The 22,014-nt window shown below is 40.9% G+C and overlaps 1 protein-coding gene across 1 annotated transcript; it reads right to left on the reverse strand.

Annotated features, from left to right (window-relative positions):
- Positions 1–427: 427 nt before the first annotated feature.
- On the reverse strand, positions 428–3,596 carry LOC115736297 (putative glycine-rich cell wall structural protein 1). The gene is made up of 2 exons (XM_030667923.2): positions 2,562–3,596; positions 428–463 (listed from the first exon to the last, which is right to left on the reverse strand). Exon 1 carries the CDS (start codon positions 3,384–3,386, stop codon positions 2,706–2,708), a length of 681 nt encoding a protein of 226 aa, XP_030523783.1. The 5' UTR covers positions 3,387–3,596; the 3' UTR covers positions 428–463; positions 2,562–2,705.
- Positions 3,597–22,014: the final 18,418 nt, after the last annotated feature.

A 22,014-nucleotide genomic window follows, 5' to 3' on the forward strand; every position in this document is an offset into this window, starting at 1 on the left:
AAGGAGATAGCGACGAATAATTATTTCATGGCCATTTTAGTCGCTAATTAGCCACGAAAAATTTTTCGTGGCCATTTTCGTCGCTAATTAGCCACGAAAAAGTTTTCGTCGCTATTTTCGTCGCTAATTAGCCACGAAAAAAATTTCGTGGCTATTTTCGTCGCTAATTAGCCACGAAAAATTTTTCGTGGCTATTTTCGTCGCTAATTAGCTACGAAAAATTTTTTGTGGCTATTTTCGTCGCTTATTTCGTCGCAAATAGCGACGAATATTTATTTTGTCACTATTTTCATCGGAAATTAGCGACGAATTTTTTTCGTGGCAAATTTTTCGTGGCTAAATCCATATTTTTTTGTAGTGCGCCTTACTAAAAAATAAAATGACTTACGATACTCTTTTAAAGTCTATTTATTGTCCCTACACAATAAAGGAAAACCCAAACTTGGTTATCATAATAAGAAAGCTTCAGATGCAACTTTCGTCACAGAAACGGAGGGACCTCCATTTTTGTTCTCTCTCATTCATGTTCTTTGATCGACCGCGACGAGGATGACAATGTCGGATTTAAAAAGTTTCGCCGCCAAGTAGCCGCAAATCTCTGACGAGAAAGAAAAGTTGCATTTAGAGGAGGATGAATAGTGGATAGAGAGAGAAAAAGAGGGAGAAAGGCTCTGTCCGTGGGATCCATTGGCGCCACGTGGCGTCACGTGTCGGTTGCTCTGGCCCCATGGTGATGTGAAGGGGCAGACCCATCCAATATTTTCTCCAAATCACTTGTGATATTTCAAGAGAACCACCAAGATGGACGACGATTCTTATCAGACTTGTGCTAACCAAAAGTTTCATAGATTAACTAGCAAACGTATTGTAAGTTCTAAGATCCGTTATGGAAGTACAAAAAAATCCTTACAATTTCAAATAGCGCAATCAAATCATCAATGATTTCTATTAGTTCCGTCTAATTTATGGTGTGAAGAATGTTGACTTGCACTTGTCAATACTATTGAGGATATATGGTACTGATCAAGGCTGATTGGACTCCTATCCACTCCGATTCTCCTAGAAATCGGAAACCGTACCGGTGGTTCCGATTCCCATTTTCCGGAATCGGATACTAGACCGGAAGTCTCGGGAACCGGTATACAGCGAATAATTTCACTATTTTCCTATTTTCTCAGTTCCAAAGCTCCTATACATCACAGGAATTAAGCCTACAAAGTACAAACCCAACAAAGGTCACGTTCATGTCACACATATGTTTGGTCAGCTATACGTTGCCCTGCATCTTGGAAGTGGCCAGGCCAAATGGAAAGATCTTGACGCACATCGCTTCGAGGCCACGCTTTGTAGTTTGTACTTTGGCAGCACTTTGAGCCTTATGTAATTCTAATTTTTATGCCACGAGCTATGGAGTTTATCAGATAAACCACAGACTAAAGATTACTCATCAATTACTGTCCACCTTCTGCAGAATTTTTCATTACTGAAGCTTTACGAGTAAAAGGATTCACCTGTGAAGAATATCGTTATACTGATCACATGTGAAGAATTTTTCATTCCGCCTGGACACTGGTTCCATTTTTAGGAACAGAGAATTGGACCCGGTCCGGTTCGGTTTGGTCCGAGTGATTTTCGACTCGGGCGGTCCATCATGCTCAATCCTAGTACTGATGTGACACCAGGTGGACGCCACATGGAAAAATGCCAACAAAATAACAAAGGAGACAATAATCAAGAGGAGAAAAATTGAACCCGAAGACAAATGGAGATACATGATGATTGCTTTCGGCGCTTGCTGATACTGCATGGGTAAAGCCTTTGTCAATTAGAGAAGTGATTATGTCGCTGTCCCTAATTTTGTGAGATTATCAACCCGTTTTGGGAAAAAAAAAATGATGTAAAATTTAAAATTATTGTCAGGTTTATTCCTTCTAGAATTTGTAGCCCGGAACATGCATATTACTCCTTCCCCTCCTTTGCTCGTGCACGTGAACACACTGCGGATCATGTAAATTCACGTGTCGACGTTTTTCGCTCTGCCGTCGATTTTTAATTTATCAACTATTCTAAGTCGCTTGTGATTGCGCGCTCGGTATCCGAGTTCTCCCCACACGTGGCCTAACCCCAAGTCTAGCTTAATGTTGGAGGGATGTAATGTCATAGAGATTATCTCAATGCAATCAGAAATCGGGATTCACAAAACACAAACTCGACCTGCCGAGTTATCGGATCGGTTTCACTCCATCGATTTGGTACTCGATTGGCCCGAGCTTAATCACCATGCGAGTCTCTCGCTAGCTCTTACGACCGACTGCATTTTCTTCGTTTGTCTTTTAAACAATGAGATGTAACGCTGAATTATCAAAATGTGAGCAATTTTGACGCGAAATGAAGATTCATAACCATGACTTTTATTAATAGACGAGCAAAACCATAGGAGCAATTTAAAAAAAAAAATCCATTGTAACAGATTGATTTCACGCCTTACCCAAAAATAAAATGACTTACAATACTCGTTTAGAGTCTGTTTATTGTCCTTCCACGACAAGGAAAACCCAAACTTGCTTTAAGATGCAATGTTATTTATGTATTAACCGTAAGAAGCTAAACGAGATCAAATAAATCTCAAACGTTTGTGTCCATTTTGCCTTCTCTCAATGGCCACGGTCCCTCACGCTTGTAGTTCTTGCTCTTCCTTCACCAGGTTATCCATGCCCTCCGCAGCCCGGCCTCATCCAGCAGCCGCCGCCCTTCCCGCCGCTGCCTCCTCCGCCACCCCAACCCCATCCTCCTCCTTGTCCGCCTCCTCCACCTCCCCCGCCACTGCCGCCGCCACCGCCACCGCCACCGCCACCGCCACCGCCTCCCCCTCCCCCTCCTCCACTCCCACCACCTCCCCCTCCTCCTCCACCTCCCCCACCGCTGCCTTTGCCCCATCCAGATCCTTTACCACTTCCTCCGCCGCCGCCGCCGCCACCGCCGCCTCCACCGCCACCTGTGCCTGAACCACCTCCGGTTCCACCACTGCCGCCTCTTCTCATTTTCCTTTTGTGCATCGTGCTTCGTTTCTTGGCACCTCCTGGACCACCCCGTCCACTGCCACCACCGCCACCTCCTCCTCCTCCTCCTCCTCCTCCACCGCCCCCACCATTAGACACGGTTGCCACTGCATCCTGCCAAGCCGAACTCTTGTCCTTTGCCTCCACATTGTCAACGAAAGCACCACGACTTCCACGCGGAGTCTCGTGGATGGAAGTTGCGTTGACTTCCGTTTCTCCCTCTCTCACCTCGGCGACATGGAACCCCTCGGTCACGCTCGGGAAACTCAGCGACCCCGCAGCTAGTAACAACGTAAGCAGAGCTCCGACGAAGCTCGAGATCTCCATACCGAAAGGTACTAAGTTGAACTTGTCACTGCCAAAAATCAATCTGCACCTTCCTCTTTTATACACTTCTGCATGTGCCGAACCAACCCCATAATGGACAACTGACAGCTATTTTGCAGAGAATAGTACTACCAAACCCTAAGAATTTCTTGCCTCACAAAAAAAGCTGCCAAAAGAACAAGCAGAGTGAGTGATGATGATGGAGTGCTTGGCTAAGTTGGCTTGTAGCTTGTTGTGGCCCCGGATCACGTGATCCCAACTTGCATCTATACTTAAATATAAATTAGATGAGTCCGACGTGAATCTCAACTCATCCGGCGCATATAATTTGGGCTCATATGAATCAAGTGCACCTAAAATTTCCCATATTACTATTAAGGATGATCAGTTCTCTATTTAGTCTGATCCCATCTTGAAAGTGAGGGCCGGTATGGTTCCCAGGCGATTCAATCATTGGACCGGTCGCATTTTTGTTGTCGAGATATGTTGTTAAATTTTTCTCCTTAGCGACATATTCACAGGACCATCTCTCGTTAATTGTATCATGTTGTCGCTATACGTGAAAATCATACTAAGCATCCTAAGCAACTTAGTTTTAGATTTAGATTTATATTTAGGATTTTCTTAATAAAAATATTGATCGGTCCATAGAGGATTTGGACATTTCTGGGTGAACTCAGAATGAGAGTCTGCACAAGCATTTAGAAGGGTTTGCATGATTGGATCTAGTTTTTCCAATTGGATGACAAAGAACCACGGGATATCCACAAATTCGCTAAATTGGCCTTTGAACCTCCAGTTCCAATTTTATGGAACTGGGAACCTTATCAGAGCTCGCAAGAACCAGACCCAACTTGCCGGTTCGGTCCAATCTGAGCGATTCTCGGTTCGATTGGTCCATTTTGCAGAGCCCTGATTAAAATGCCTATGGTTGCAGTACATAGACTCTGTCCCCACCTATGCACATATCTTCACACTCAAGAAAAGGTGGATAGTGCGAGGGAAGGAATGAGCACCATGGCCTGACCAAACTCAATAATCCCTTCTACTCCCAGCTACGTTCATAGACAGTTCCCAAGTCATTCGATTGAAGCTTCTTTTCCATTACTCTTCCCTTGAACGGAATGGAGAGGAAGACTCATTTGGTACGAGCACATGAATGCGTGACCACCCTTTTCGAGGGACCAAATTTAGAGTTCAAATGTTTCGGATCCATTCTCCGAACTTAGCCCCATTGTTATCTGGTTAATATGCATGTTCTAAGTCAATTCGCAGTCTATTATCTGCTAGGATTAAGCACACAATCACAACAAAATAAAGAGTAAAGGCGAGAAATAGAAATCGAGACACAAAGATTTATTTCGATTCATCCTTAAAATAGGGCTACATCTAGTAGAAAGTTCCACTATAATTAGCACATCCGACCTTTATGTTACAATTTTCAATTACAAGAGAAAGAGATTTTATAGATATTCATGAACCCAAATCAAATTACTAACAAGTACGGGCTCAAACTATAAAAAGCCTTTCGATGTTCAAGGGGCGTTGCCTCCTTGAGACTCCCTCCGGGAAGACCGGTCCTTGAGATCCCAGTGTTTTTCTATCGATGGAGAATATAAATCACACCCCAAAATTATCTATCATCTATCTCTGATATCTTCTTCTTCAAAAGAACAAAAGACTACAACACTAGAGCTAGATACAGTCTTAAAGAAAGCCTGGGAAATGTTCTAATTAATCTATGCGGTGCCGTACCTTTCACTTGAAGAATGAGAAACGCTACAAGAGGAGAGATCCATATGTGACCATCGGGTCACGTTCACAGAAATAATGTCGTCATCTATATCATTCCTTGCGAATCACTGATCTCATTCTTTTTCTCTGGTCATTATCTCCATAGGGCAAGCCCGCCCACCTTCAGTTATTTGGTGAATCTGTACTAGTGTACCACCCTGTAGGTGGTTTGTAAAATTTGTGAAGGAAATAGGAAAATAACGAATGGTATACTGTATATGTTTATTCGAATACTACATAGGGTATCATGGATCTTTCTACAGTAAAACTGTGCATCGAATACACGGTCTAGGGATATAAAGGGTGTGCATAAACCGGCCGCCAAATTTAACGGGGCTCTCATGCACTAGGTTCACCCGAGAATTACTCGTGCATCCATTTGCCATCACAATGCCACGGCGCCGGTGAATCGATGGACCCATTTACTTGGGGACATGCGAACTGTCGAATTATGTCATTTGATAGGAAACTAGTGAACCTAGGGTTGGCAATCTTTCACATGACCTGTTTACCCGATAGGTAATTAAACACATTGAGTACATGTAGGACCTTAAACGATGTAGCTTTGTAACTCCATAAATTGTTTTCTTCTTTTTGGGCCGAAAACTGCATAAATTGTTTACGAAACCAATTACAAGTACAAACCACCGATTTCTCTGGCTTCCTTTGGACCGTTCGGTTTGCCTAGACCCAAAGCTTTGCTTCCGACCCACCACTATTCCTTCCATATTCCGTCTTGGATTCGAAGCTCCGAAGCACTCAAGCAAATCTCCTTTTTGTACACAAAGACATTAGAGTTTTCATGCCGCTAATTAGGATTGTCTTGTCAATATCTATCGGCCTTGTTTTGTTCCAAATTTCGTAATGCGGTTGCAAACGAGGGAAAATAGGAACCGAATTCGTACGAGCACATAACTTGCTCCAACAAGTATAGAACTCTTCAAATTTGATTGATTGAGTTAATATCTAATTGACTAGAAATTTATCAGCAAATCCACCATCATGAACACATGTTAACATGACAGTAATTGAATGTTAAGCAGAGGATTCATTTAATGGCTTAAACTTTTAAACTAGTTGCTTGAGGTCCCATAAAATTTTGCTTGGCATTAAGGCATGAAGGTCCCGAGTTCAAGTCTTTTCCCGGCACTATTCACCTCCCCAGTTACATGCTTCCATAGTTTAATCAAGGGCAAGGCCAAAACCCGCCTTAACTCTAATAGTTCAAGCTTTTATGCAACATTTGGTCGTGATCCAACAAAATTTTATAGTTATTTATCCCGAGAGATTGCTCGAGCGGTGAGCATACTCACTTTTCTCGCTCAGTGTTTTTTGTTTGAATCACGGCACTTGCGCATCTTTTGGAGTCACCCTAGAAGCAAGAGTATCCTTTGAAAATGATTGGTATAGCCGGTGAAGATTAATAAGTTAGGTGCTCAAAGCTCCCAACATTAACAAACTCCACATGTAAATCGCTCGCATTCACTAAAAATGACTTGGTGACTGCTATATTTGTCGATAGCATAATAATCCAAAACATATCCTTTTCTTATCCTTTTCCAAACCCTAATCGTAATATTTTCTCGCCTTCGCAATAATGAAGCTAGTCTACGTACTCCCGCCAGCTTTTCAACCTTCGGAGTCAACTCTGACCTCTTCCTCTTCTGGGGTTGTTTCTTCTGGATAACTCAGAAGTCGAACGTGAGGGTATGAACTCTCTTTCCAGATCGTGACCCGCGACGAAATTAATTAACAAGCTGTAGCTTATCCTTTAGCGAATGAATCCTCTCGAAGTCAAAAAACCAAATGGAGAGAACTCAATCAAGTCCGCCGGGTCATTATCTTCACCAAACTCTCCATGCTCACTGCAACAGTTGTTCATAACCTGAGGGTCTCTGGCTTGACCCGATCAAGGGATGACAAGATAACGTCCAAGATCGATTGCGGGTTCTTTGATCAATCCCGTTCCCTTCCAGGAAAGGACAAAGAATGCCGTCGCATTGTCGGCGTGATCTTTTTATCGTAACTTTGAGTTTGGCAGGGATTTATCGCCGAAGTTTATACGCAACTTATGATTCATACGTTCATGAAGAATGAGGTTTGTGTAGGTCTTGCTGTCCTCTCCTTGCTAGGTGGAAGAAGTGGACTCACATACATTGATGTGGCATACGGTCGACTTGGTTCAAGGAAAGATACAACAGTTTACACTATCTTTCCATTATCATAAGGACATTCCAATATTATTGGAACGACTTGTGAGTTTGAGTGTAGAGTACACCAAAATTGGGTCAAGTGCTTCTCAGTCCTAAATCCTATCAATAGACTAATTAATTGATAAGAGTTTTCCAAGTTATTCTATGGTTTAGGCACATAAGATCGTATTGATAAGGAAGCATCTACACACTGAAAATGATATACGGGTAAAACAATGATAGGCTGTCTTCCAAAACGATATGGCCGGATATAATGCCCCATTCTTGAGCGGAGGAAATTTCTACCAACCATGTCCATGCCTCTAATTGGTAGGGACGGTTTCGATTTTAGGGTAGGTCGGTTCCAAGCTGAAAGCCTGCAACCTACCCGATCACGGTCTATTTCAGGTTGTTGGAACCATGAATCGGACGGGGAACCCTTTGGACCGGCCTGGGGTTGAATCGGCCGGTTACAATGCAGTCCTAGTGACCAAGTTGCAAGTTTCTTTTTTGCCATTTATAAGGAAGTTTAAACTTACTTTCAGAATAGTTATTACATTAGCTTCCCTCAGCAAAATTGTCGGAGCATTTCAAGACTTTCGAAGTCACCGAGGATTGAATCTCCTTTACTACAACGTCGATGTAATATTTTCAAATAAGATTAAAGATAGATCAAAAGCTGGTTCACCCCTAATAATTGGTGGATTGTAAGTTATGGACATCGCCTCTATGTAAATTTAACTAAATATAAATACATGCCGAGATTGCGTGCTTCACCCCAAGTCGGCAGGAGAAATTATTTTTTTTATCTATTTATTTTCGTGAGCGGAGAAGAGCTCACATTATAGAATGCTCATATAAAATTATGAAGATGAGGACGAACTATTGTTAAGAGATCTTAATCGAGCTAATAATTTTGGTTTAAGTCACATGTGAAAGGGAAACTTAGGAGAAGAACAAAAACAGATTAATTGGCTACTTAAAAAGTATAACATCGTCCCCGCAAAAAAATTGATTGAAATGATTCGGCTTTAAGATGCAAATCGTCACGTCAAAAGATATTTTAAACAACATTTAATGATATGTTGCACGTCTAAATAAGTTAGCATTAACATCAAATTTAAAAGATCTAAAACTATAGATTTCCAAATAACAACTTGGTCTGAAAAATTAATTGCTTCCACGCTTTCATTCTTTAATAAATTCGAACAATTCATTTTGTCTTTGAGAGATAGATAGAGAGAGGTGCAAAGGATATTCAAATCAACTCAAATTGCACCCACTTGTGGCACCAACACAAGCAAATGGAATTAACAATCGTGAAATGGATGTGAGGTCACGGTGACCTTACTCATGATGTTATTTAGTACATGGACTTAGGAGATACATGTGTACATATCCATGAGGCTGTTGCGCAATTAAATAAGTGTCGCGGCCAACTCACAAAAAATGCATGGTCAGTTTTGAAAGTCCCGCCGATGCAGGTGAGCTACAATCCTAACGGATCATATCGTTGTTGAGGTGCGCGTGTGAGTTGTGCTAGAAAAGTTCCACATTGAGAAATTGATGTGGTGTGGAGTAGTTAATATATTCATGCCGGTCCATAACTCATTGACTTAAACTTTTGAATGAAAGTGGATCCAACCTGATATGTTCACACGACTTCAATTCAGTGCAAACAACAACGTGAGCGGTCTCAAAGACAAGAATGACGAGAAGGCTGTCCTTTTGGGTTTCCTAAGGGAGGGGATATCCTCGTTAATCAGTAAGCATTATCAATTGAAGGATGGTCCTATTGGACCCTGTCGTTCTCGATGAGATAAAGATTATGTCGGCCGAAAGGGTCGCCCCCATCGAAACAAAGTGACTCTTGCGGCGCTAATTAAGATATTTTTGACGTGGACGGACCACCAAATCTATTAGGAAAAATGGTAAACCACATTGCTTTCACTCTGCCAATTTGGTTAGATTAAAATGGGATAAAAATTGAACGTAATCATCACCAATCACGGCCGCATTTGTTGAAAAGATTATGTTTGCTTTTTTAAAGAATCTTGTAACTTATGACTTTCGAGAGTTCGTGCTATTCCCTGCGGGATACATGTTTGAGTTTGCCTTTGATCCGCCAATAGTTAAAAGATAGTCAACGAGCACAAATTATAAATTCAGGAGTTGGCATCTACGTTTGGGGCCCTATCTCCTTTGACTTCTTCCTTTTTTATTTAACTTGATGTTGTGCGCCACTTAATTTTTCAGGCTCTGTTTGTGTTTCGAAAAATTGGCGTTTCTGAAAAATACTTTTCAGGTTACCATTTTCTAGGAAAAAAATTGTGTTTGGCTAAAAACTTAAAACGAACTAGAAAAAAATTTCCGCCATTTGGTAAGGAAAATCAATTTTCATTGTACAGTCCTTTTAATAATTTTTTTATTTTATTTTGTAAAAAAACAAATTTCTTAATTATTTTATTTTTTCTCTTTTATTTTTATTTTTTCTTTTTGCATATTCTTCTGCAAACAACGGACACAACGACCGGATATCGAGCTGCACCACTAGCCAACGAGGCTCAAGCTTGTCAGATTCCAACGGCCGAGCCTCGCCAACCTCGTGCAAGGTCACTTGAGGCCGGCAAGGCCTCGCTTCGCTCTCCCTTGGCCGGTCGCCGTCCATGGTCGTGGCCGGCCGAAGAACAAGAGAAAAGAAAAGAAAAGAATTAAAAACTTAAAAATTAAAAAAATAAAATTTTCAAATATCTAAAATAAATAAAATAATGAAAAGAAAGTAAATAAATAATTAAAAATAAAGGTAATGTGAAAGAGAGGAGGAAGGAAAGATGAGAAAAATAGTTTCCTCTTCTCAAAAAGAGGAAAAGATTTCTCCACTTTTGAAGGAGTTTTTTCCGTGGGTGGAAAAAAATTTCGTTGAATAACTTTATTTTCATGAACCATATGCCGAAAAATCCGAAAAATATTGTTCTGAAAATTATTTTTCGCAAAACAAAGGGAGTCTTAGATTTGGAAATTTAGCCCAGCTGATAGAGACCATTTCCTTGTAATCAACACTTCACAATTTAATGGGAAATTCCATAATGGTCGTCCTTTCCAAAGCCCTTACTTGAATTTGAAACTCAGAATTTCAGTCTCTCACTTCATCTTCCATTTGTTGAGTAATCACTTTCGGACAAAAAATGTTGAGGTTTTTTTTTTTTTTTTTTTTTTTTTTTTTTTTTTTTTTTTTTTCGGACAAAAAATGGCGAGTTAACGAGTGCTTCTGGAGCATTTGCTAGTCATGCTCAGTATTTTCATATTTCAGTATAATTTTCAATGTGTAAATTTTGAAAATGAAAAATGTTGTTTCATTAGGGTGTATATATAACAAGAAACAGGAAAGGCTCCTCTTTTAGAGCAGCTTATAAATGCGGGTCACATATTTATTCAACCTGGACTTCCTATTGATGGAGATAATTATCCAAAAAGTCATGAACTTATTACATGGTAGTCAATTCAGTACTAAACTTTTCAATTTCTCCAATTTAGTCCTAAATCTATTATTGAAGTAATTGGCCAAAATGATTGTATTGACAAATCGTCAAGGGTCTATGACCGGATTGACAAATCGTTGAGAGATTTAGGACTAAATTCGCACAATTAAAAGATTTAGGACTAAATTAACCAATCATCAAAGGATGTAGGACTAAATTGGCACACATAAAAGGCTAGGACTAAATTAACCGTTGTACAGTAGGTTTATGACTTTTCGGAAAATTCCCCCCGATTGGTGGGGACCGTGAGCCTCCATTATGGAGGAGGCAGTAAGTCCTCGCAATCGTCCCTCCTCCACTGCAACTCGCAAGGAGGTCGCAACCTTTGTAATGACCTCGCGAGCTTCAGGCGAGGTCGCAACTTCAGATGGGTTGCCGTTCAGGTCGCCGCTGCAGCTTCTAAGCCCCCTTGAGACCAGACCCAAGTCACAATGGCCACGACCGCCGATGAATCGATGGATTCAGACGTGAGAGGGAGGGATCGTTGGAGGGGTTTCATTTTCATTTCAATTTACTCTTTTACTTTTCCCATCAGATTTAAGTGAAGGTATAAATATCGTCTACCTATAACCATGTAACCCACGAATAATTTCCTCCAACACGAGTCTAAAGGATTCCATATCGTGAGAGCTATCTGAGTTATTTTTCATTTTATCCCGGAGAAAGTCATGGTCAGATATTGAGTGGGATCTCTCGTATGATACGTCCCCTCAATCTTCGAAATCTAGTCTAGTCCAACTATAGAGGACTTGATAGTTATCTTCGACAAGCCTCGATCGAGACGAGATCAATAGCAGATGGGGACGATCAAACAATTGATCTCCATCAAAAGACCGGCCTGCTATAGCCTCAAACCATATGGTACTTAGTACTAGTGCCACGGAAAGATATGGTTTTAGATCTCGTATTTTAAATACTCTTTCTCTATTCTTTTCTTTTTTGTTTATTGTATAATTTATTGTAATGTCTAATGGTAATACATATATGATTCGATATAATATATACGTAAGTAGTTAGGGACCACTTGTATTTGAACGCATTCAATTCAATTATCGTAATCATATTGCAATTGTGTCAATTGAGTCCTAAATTTTTTGCACTTGTACCAATTTAGTCCATTAGCCACTTTTGATCAGAAATCACCGACGTGACAATTTTAGCAGTATTTTTAAATATTTTATAGAATATTCTTAAGTTATTTATTTATAACTTTCGTTTTCTTTTCTCTCTTTTCTTTTCTCTTTTTTTTTTTTTTTTGCCTTTCTTCTTCCTCCGGCCAGTAAAAGTTGCCACGTTAGCGTCGGTAGCTCCACATCAACGATTTGCAAACAGAATTATCCGAACGGACTGAATTGACGCAAACGCAAAATATTTAAAATTTAATTTGCAAAATTGTAATAGGTTTATGAATTTTTTTGATAATTTTCGCCGAGGAAAAAACATCAAACGAGAAGCCACGCCTTTCTATAGAAATAACACGGGGGTGGATTTCCATAGATGCTCTTGCATATAAAATCAGAAAGCTGCCAAATTGTTACAGCCGCAAAAGCATGTGGGAGGCAGGGAATGAAATTTGGCGACGAATAAAGATAGCGCCGAAACATGTTGTCGTCTGAAGCTCCTGCCTCAAAAGCTTAGGCCAAAACGTGCTTCGACTTCACACATGTTGTTGTCGTTTAGCTACAAACAACGTAAAACAAAACAATATGATGGCCTTGCTCCTAAGTTTCACCCGTGAGTACGAAGGGAAAAGAGTTTTATAAAATCACGTGGCCATGGAAAGAATAAATCAATCGGGCACGAGCTCGAGCAGACCGCGCAAATTCTAAAGACACCAAAGGACGAGGAATCAATGGTTGGTGAAATGAATCTCGAGGGCAAGGGACGCAGTCAGATCTGAAAAGATAGGAAAGGGATTATTCCCTTACTTGGCTTTGTATAGGGATAATGTATCCAGGAAAGGGAATAATCTGACTATAATAAATAAATTAGCCATCCTAATCTAAAAATGAAACTAATTATCCCGAGAAATAACGAAAAATTGACGATATGTTTAATATTTAATAATCTCTAAGTCAATGGAAACCAAATGTAAAAGTAATATTGAGTTTGAAAAAAATGTATTTGATTATTGTGGACGCATGAAAATTTGGAAACAAAAGAAGAAAAGTAATAGATGCAAGAAGCAATGGCACTAAAATGCGGACAATCCCACATGGTGCTCAAGCCGTCCCTTACACAAATTAGATGGGAAGAAAATACTAGCAGTGCCATAACATTCGTATGACACTCACTTGATTGCTACAACTTTTTTTTTGCTCATTTGAGTGTCACATCTGTATAAAATCGTTCACTTAAGTGCATATTTCAGCAAATCGTTTCATGTGACCTTTTTCTCTTTCTTAATTTTTTACTCCGATGTAGTTTTTCAAATAGAAATTGAAGTTCAACATGATAAATCTTCGTATAAAATGACAAGAGTATAAGAATATGTCGTTTTTCTCTCCTTCCCTCTAAATGTTTTCTCTACAGAAATGACTCTCTTATGCTTCTCAAACAACGACATTTTCGCTCTCTCTAAAGGCTTCCTCAAACGATTACGTTTCGACCAATTTTTGAATAAACTGCTAGCGTGACAAACGCTTGGCCAAATTTTTGCACCCCATGTCATTTCCCTATCGTCTCTTAGTTGGCATTTGGTGCATAGATTGATCGGAGTTCGGTTCAAAGTGCATCGATTAAAAAAGAAATGTAAATTATATGCTCATTACAGACTCGCCGTCTCTTTTCACCCGTTAATTTAAGTTTTTGGATCAAACGTCATTCGTGCCCTTCTTGTTTTGTTTTGTTTTTTTTCCTTGTTTGCAAGTTAATGCCCGCAAGTGGTGTTGAAATTTGTCATGTGAAAAGATGATAGGTTAATGTTGTCGGCAATTTTTGCTATGACTACTCTCCCTTTTCCCATTATTTAATGGCCCAAGGCTTATCTGTTTTCGCATATGATCTCATCGATGTTACCAACTGGCAAAAGACAAGGGATTAGATACACCTAACTTGAGAAAGTAAATATATGCATGTAGTCATTTTTCGAAAATGGAGGATTAATGCGTTTGAAGTGTCCAAATCGTCCTATGAAGACCACATCTTATGACTAATTAAATGGAACAATCAAAGGTTAGGCAACTTGATATAAGAAAAGTGTTACAATATTTAAATATTAAACCACACTTTCATCTAACAGTGAAAGTTTTCCGAACAGTTGGCAACTTTCCCACAATTTTTTTTTTACTTGAGCTGAAAATTTTTCCGGACTCTTTAATTGTCCCCCTTATTGTCGAATATCTAAATTCGATCCTATCAACGATGCAAGAAAGTAATGGAAATTCGCACAACACAAGAATTTACGTGGTTCGGCAACGGAGATGTTCCGCCTACCTACGTCCACGGGGAGATGAGATCTGTTTCACTAATAACGTAGAAAAATGTACAGCCGCTCTTTCTCACACCCTCTCTATTATAGAGACCTGTTTCGCCCTAAACATATATAGCGAAACCCTACATGGCACAAATTACAAAATTACCCACATAGCCTAAAATATTAAATTTTCCCATAGAAATCCTTCTATAATCGAACATAAAACGCCTCTGGTGGCTCGGGGGCGCCGCCCCCGCGATCCCCGCCGGGGCGGCCCCCCCGGACCCCCGTGCTGTCCGGTCGTAGGGGGCCTTTCGGAACCGCCTCATAATCTCTTCAATAACAGAATACAAGACATCAACCTCAACAATCTCCACCTTGGCTTGGATTACGTAAAGCCACCCGTGAAAGAATATGAAATATAGATGTCTTCATCCCCGTACCTCCATAAGAGGTGCACTCCCGCACTCATTGAGTGCGTCCCTCACCTTCAACAGCGAGTTATATTAATTGAGTCCAAACAGGACCCAAACTTCTCAATAGTGATCGGCTTGGTAAAACAATCTGCAGGATTGTTATTCGTGTGAATCTTCCTCAAGTGAATGCTGCCATCCGACACAAGCTCCCTAATTTTGTGAAACCTCACATCTATATGCTTTGTTCTTGCATGAAACACTTGATTCTTGGCGAGATGTATGGCACTTTGACTGATCACAATGTAACACCGCACCTGCTTGCTCTAAACCCAACTCACAAACCAACCCGGCCAACCAGAGCCCTTCCTTAGTAGCTTCAGTAATCGCCATGTACTCTGCCTCCGTAGTAGACAATGCAATTGTGGGTTGGAGCATCGCCCTCCATGAGATAGGTCCACCAGCTAGTGTAAAGACATATCCCGTAGTAGACCTCCTCCCGTCTAGATCACCAAAGAAAGTCCGAATCAACATATCCCGCTAGCTCCTTTGAACCTCTGTCTGCATCGAACATAATACCCAAATCTGCAGCCCCGCTCGGATATCTAAAGATCCACTTGATCGCATTCCAATGCTCCTTCCCCGGGATTACTCATGTATCTCGCTAACAACACCGATCGCATGAAATAAATCTGGCTCGCTACACACCATAGCATACATGAGACTCCCAACCGCGCTAGCATAGGGAACTCGAGACATCTCCTCAATCTCCTCATGTTTTGTGGGGCATTGTTGTTCGGATAACCCGAAGTGGCTAGCTAATGGTGTCCTCACTGGTTTAGCCTTATTCATGTTGAAACGCTCAAGCACCTTTTCAACATACCTCTTTTGAGATACCCAGAGTTTACCCGCACTTCTATCTCTATGAATTTCCATACCAAGGATCCTCTTAGCAGCACCAAGATCCTTCATCTCAAACTCATTATTCAATAAGGACTTTAAAGAGACAATATCATGCATATCCTTAGCAGCAATGAGCATGTCATCAACATAAAGCATCAAAAGAATAATCGAATTATCATCCGACACTTTAAAATAAACACAGCAATCATACTCACTTCTTGAATAGCCAATTTTCACCATAAAAGAGTCAAAACGCTTGTACCATTGTCTCGGAGATTGCTTAAGGCCATAAAGTGACTTCTTAAGCTGACAAACGTGATCTTCCTTTCCCGGCACTTTGAACCCTTCAGGTTGCTCCATGAAAATCTGTTCCTCTAAGTCTCCGTGAAGAAACGCCGTCTTCACATCAAGTTGCTCCAGCTCAAAATCAAACATGGCTACCAAGGCAAGTAGAACCCGAATGGAAGTGTGCTTTACTACTGGAGAGAATATTTCATTATAATCCACCCCTTCCTTACGTGCATACCCTTTAGCTACAAGTCTAGCCTTGTACCTTACCCGCTCATTCTCGACATCGCTTTCTTTCTTGCGAAAGATCCATTTACACCCAATGATCTTTCGCCCTTTAGGTTTCTCCATAATCTTCCAAGTCCTGTTTTTCCGTAAGGATTCCATTTCTTCCATCATAGCCGACATCCATTTATCACTATCAGCATCGGATATCGCTTCCCGATAAGAAGATGGATCGCCCGTACCTACCGTAAGGGCATAAGCAACCATATCCTCAAACCCATATCTCGCAGGTGCTTTGTGAGTACGTTTTCCTCTACCCTCTGCGATGGTGTAGGTATCTTCTACCGTCTCCCGTGATTCCGGTGAGTTACTAGATGATTCCCTTCCTTCCGCTATTTCTGGTTCACCCGACTCCACCCGCACGTAGATCCTTCTTCACTTTTGCCATCTGCATGTGAACCGTTACTTGCCTTCATCATGTCAGATTCATTAAAGACAACGTCCCCGCTAACCACAGTCTTCCGTGCATTTGGATCCCATAGCTTGAATCCTTTCACACCTTTCTCATAGCCAAGAAAGATGCACCGCTTAGACTTTGAATCTAACTTGGAACGATGTCCACTTTGTACATGAACATAGGCTAGACAACCAAATACTCTTAAACCGGAATAGTCAATCGGATTACCTGTCCATACCTCCTCGGGAACTCTGCATTCAATGGATGTAGATGGAGACCCGTTAACGAGATAGCATGCCATATTAATCGCTTCCGCCCAGAAAATTTTACCCAGCCCTGCATTCAGCCTCATACTCCGAGCCCTTTCCAAAAGTGTCCTGTTCATCCTCTCGCCTACACCGTTTTGCTGTGGTGTATCCGATGTTGTGAAGTGACGTGTGATCCCTTCAGCTCTACATAGTTCTAGGAATGGTGTGTACCCGTATTCCCCTCCGTTGTCCGTTCTCAAGCACTTTAACTTCTTTCCCTGTCTGGCTTTCTACTTCAGCCTTCCACTCTTTGAATTTGGAGAAGACTTCGTTTTTCTGTTTCATGAAGTAGACCCGGACTTTCCTTGAGTAATCGTCAATGAAGGTCACAAAATATTCGGCTCCACCTCTTGATTTGGTCGGTGCGGGACCCCATACATCGCTATGTACATAATTAAGTACATCCTTGCTCGTATGCTTTGCGCTTCTGAAACTAACCCCGCTCTGTTTCCCGAAAACGCAGTATTTGCAGAAGTTCAATTTGCAGCTTTTGACACCTTTTAACAGCTTCCTTTTATGAAGCTCCATCATACCCCTTTCACCCATATGCCCTAACCGCATATGCCACGGATGAGTGTCATCTGTATCGGACTCTGCAGCTGTAGTCACGGATGCTCCACTTGTTACTGTACTCCCTATGAGCCTGTATAAACTTCCAGTCAACTCTCATTTCATGACAACCATAGCTCCCTTGATAACTTTGAGAACTCCACCCGCTGCTGCGTACTTGCAGCCATTCACATCAAGCGCACCCAAAGATATCAAATTTTTCTTTAGATCCGGAACATGCCTTACATCCACCAAAGTTCTGACTATACCATCAAACATTTTGATTTTAATAGTCCCTATTCCAATGGTTTTGCAAACCACATCATTCCCTATTAGAACAGATCCGCCACTATATGATCGGTATGAATCAAACCAATCCCTATTCGGGCACATGTGATAAGAGCATCCAGAATCTAAAATCCATGAATCAACGAACCGATTCTTACTCGATGATATAGAGAGAACATCTCCATCATCGCCGTCCGAGCTATCAGCCACACTTGCTTGATCAGAAGTTTTCTCGTGCTTCTTCAAGTCTTCCTTTCTCTTATAACAGTTTCTTTTCGGATGGCCTTCCTTTTTGCAATAATAACAAGTGAATTTCGTTTTACCCCCTCTTGATTTCGATCGACCCTTATTCCCGGATCCCCGCTGGATTGTTCTCCCCGTTCCTCGCTCCTTGACTTTTCCGATGAGACCCTCACCCCGTGCCGTAGCACCGTTAACCCTCTTTCTCGTATCATTAGATAATAGGGCAGCAGTGACCTCATCCGTCTCAAGCATCTCTTTTCCATACAAGAGTGTCGTCACCAGATGATCATAAGATGCCGATAGCGACGATAGCAATAATAGGGCTTTGTCTTCATCTTCCATTGAAACCTCCAGACTTGCAAGTTTACTCGTAATCTGATTGAACGTGTTAATGTGTTCTAAAGGATCCGAGCCTTCCTCTATCTGCAGAGAGTATAACTGTTTTTTCAGAAAAAGTTTGTTCATTAAGGACTTGGTCATGTAGATGCTCTCAAGTTTCGCCCACACCTGCGGAGCCGAATTGAGATCCACCACATACCGCTGAACCTCATCGGATAGGTTCAATCGAATGGCGCTTACCACCCTTTCCTCCATCTTCGCCCAATCTTCATCACTCGTTTCTGGTTTCTTCCCTTTCCCCAGAAGCACTTTCGACAGGCCCCGCTGAATCGGAAGATCCATCATTCTTCGTCACCAGAGAGTGAAGTTGTTCTTTCCATTAAACCTCTCGATGTCGTACTTGACACTCGAACCCTTTCCCGCCATCTTGATAGCTTGCCGAACCCGGCTCTGATACCAATTGTCGAATATCTAAATTCGATCCTATCAACGATGCAAGAAAGTAATGGAAATTCGCACAACACAAGAATTTACGTGGTTCGGCAGCGGAGATGTTCCGCCTACCTACGTCCACGGGGAAATGAGATCTGTTTCACTAATAACGTAAAAAAGTGTACAGCCGCTCTTTCTCACACCCTCTCTATTATAGAGACCTGTTTCGCCCTAAACATATATAGCGAAACCCTACATGGTACAAATTACAAAATTACCCACATAGCCTAAAATATTAATTTTCCCATAGAAATCATTCTATAACCGAACATAAAACGCCTCAGGCGGCTCGGGGCGCCGCCCCCGCGACCCCCGCCGGGGCGGCCCCCCGGACCCCCGTGCTGTCCGGTCGTAGGGGGCCTTTCGGAACCGCCTCATAATTTCTTCAATAACAGAATACAAGACATCAACCTCAACACTTATTACATATTTTCATGCCTGGTTTTAGGTTAAAGTCCAACTTACACGTGAGGGGAGGAGTGTTAAGTTATTTACATAGTAAATCACTCTTTCTTCTAACATGTTAACCTTCTAAAATAACTAGTTGTCATCTTACAAAATATTTCAAGAAGAAACAACTAAGATTAGTAACTCGTGATATCATGACATGATCTATGATGCCATTATCGGGTTCACTTTCACCTTTGGACTCACCTACTTCTCATTGCCTCAGCAACATGGACTTCTTTTTCATTGGTCAAAGGTTTTGAACTCCCTAAAAATGTAGTTAATGTTCTTGTTTTTTTTGTCCTTTTCTTTCTTCTTCTTTTCTTACAAATCTTGCTCATCCATCTGTATCATTTCTTCGATCTAACCAATGAATCTCCCTTCAATTGCTAGTAAATAGGTAGAAGATGCGACTCGCTTGTTGTGCTGATCATCCTTTCTCACCCTCTCATCTTAAAAAAAAGAAAAAGAAAAAAATCGGACCACGGAATTCGCTTCGATGAAGTTTCCATCTGTTTCACCTAGCGTAACATTATACGGCTTCTGATCGAAGTGGAATCGCTTTTATAATGCGAAAAAGATTAGGTTGTAACTTGCAAAGGTGTAAAACAAGGGTTCTTCTCTTTCTTTTCGAGACTGGGGGATTCTTGTTAACCAAAACTTGCTCAAATTCAAAGGTTTAACTTGTCCATTTCTAATAAAAGTTGAAGAAAGTCGAAAGAGCAGGAGTCCTTTTCTTAAATAAATGATTACAAAGACTTCTCAAAACTACGAATTGACAAATCATTGAGGGTAAGGAACACGGAAGATTTCCTTCTGCTCGATCCACACACGGCATGATCGTTCTAGTGCCAATCTACTTTGTGGTCCAAAAGATCCCAAGCTATATTCATTAGTGAAGAGGCGTATGTCCAATTAACAAATGATTAAATTGATTACATTGACTACCCATGCAGATTCCAATTTTTCTATACAAGCAATCTTAAAATGAAAACACATCGGTTTAGTTATGGAATTAAGTCTGTTTTGCCAAAAGCATAAATCGTTAATACGTCATTTTCTAAATTCTACTTGTGTAACAGCGCAATTACTTTTCAATTTGTGTGTGTTAGCAAGAATTAATCACGAAAGATGCCAATTTGGCATGACGTCATGGTGTCGACTAACATACGCCATCTCGCCTCGTTCGACGCTTCTTTTTCAGACAAAGATAAACAGAGACAATCATTGGTTATTAATTGAGGTTTTTGAGAACGAAAAGAAAAGGTCGACTGACAAATTGAGCTTTGTTGTCTAAATGCGATAGCGACCCATAAAGTACGAGAAAAAAGGACCAAATGGCTTTGCTTTAGAAGATCATTAAGTTATTGCATCATTAGATATCCTAGGTCTATGTCTCATGGGACCGGCTTGATTATAAGCTGCGGAAAGAAAAATTCCCACATTATTTGTTAGCATAGAATTAACAAATCGAGGAGTGAAGGCCAGCAGTATCAATCAAGACCGTTTCGATGTTCACTTTAGGAGCGGTTCATTTTGTGCCTACACGACTTTAAAATGGATCGTGCTAGTTTAATGTTGCGTAACCAATGACCACATCCATGTGATACGGAATCACAGAGGTGTCAGAACCCAAAATCCACAACCCGTATCTCGTACAACTTAGAATAGACCGACGACATCGCTAAGGTGCCGCCCGAGGCCCTACGCGATATTGTTTGCTCCGGTCTCGCAGCCTGCCCAATGTCCGTACGGCTTTGAAACGCGTCGTGTTAGTTTAAGGTGCATGGGACTTATTAACTTGTGTTCATAGACGACAATATTGGATCGTACTTCAAGCCCCTAAGGACACTTCCCTATAAGCATGAAGTTAATTAGGAATCCGATACTCATTTTGGAGACTCGTGAAAAACTACGCAAGTCTCTTGAATTAATTAAGTCTAGGTCTTTTGCCTCCATAGATTTCCCGGAGCAATTCGTACTTGGCTGTTAACATTTGAACATGCGACCTCTAATTCCAAAGTTAGAAACTCTCTAACGCGCCCCAATCAGGTGCGCCCGCCCTGGGTTTTCATAATGGCCTTCGTTTAGTCTAAATATAATTAATCATCAGGAGTTTAATATCCTTAATCCAAGTATATACACAAGAAATTGCTGGAAGAAGGAAGAAGCGTGTCCAAAGGAACCACCACACATGGCGCGTTCTCATTGGACAAGGCTCGATATTGTATGCCAACCGGGCACGTCTTAGTAATGTCTACACTCATCTTATGATGGAAAAAGCACATACCAGCTATCGTACACGAAATTATTTAAATGCATGGGAAGGATGATGTTCTTTTATTATATGACTTGCCCAAACATAGACGTGCGTGCGTGCCTGCAACGTGTAATGGAGATGAAAGTGAATAAAATATATTTTATCTTAGGTACAATTTAGGAGGAATAGAAATTTTCTGAATATTTTGATATATATATATATATATATATATATAATATGAAGAGTTCATCAGCCTGTTTGCAGGTTTTATGAGATAACAATTGAAGATAAGATATATCAATCAAGATATGCACAATTAAAGAGAGATATACGCCCAATCTAAAGAGATGCATGGATCAACAGAATTATCAAATGAGATCCCTAATTATCTATAATAAGAATGATACCATGGATCCCTAATTTTTTTTCATTTTATTTTATTCAATATAACACCCAAACTTTTCGATGTCACCCTT

Source organism: Rhodamnia argentea, chromosome 11 (genome assembly GCF_020921035.1).
Source record: "Rhodamnia argentea isolate NSW1041297 chromosome 11, ASM2092103v1, whole genome shotgun sequence".
Classification (NCBI taxonomy): Eukaryota; Viridiplantae; Streptophyta; class Magnoliopsida; order Myrtales; family Myrtaceae; genus Rhodamnia; species Rhodamnia argentea.

Coding starts and splice junctions, on each gene's coding strand:
- LOC115736297 (XM_030667923.2), bottom strand. CDS start 3,386: ATGGAGATCTCGAGCTTCGTCGGAGCTCTGCTTACGTTGTTACTAGCT.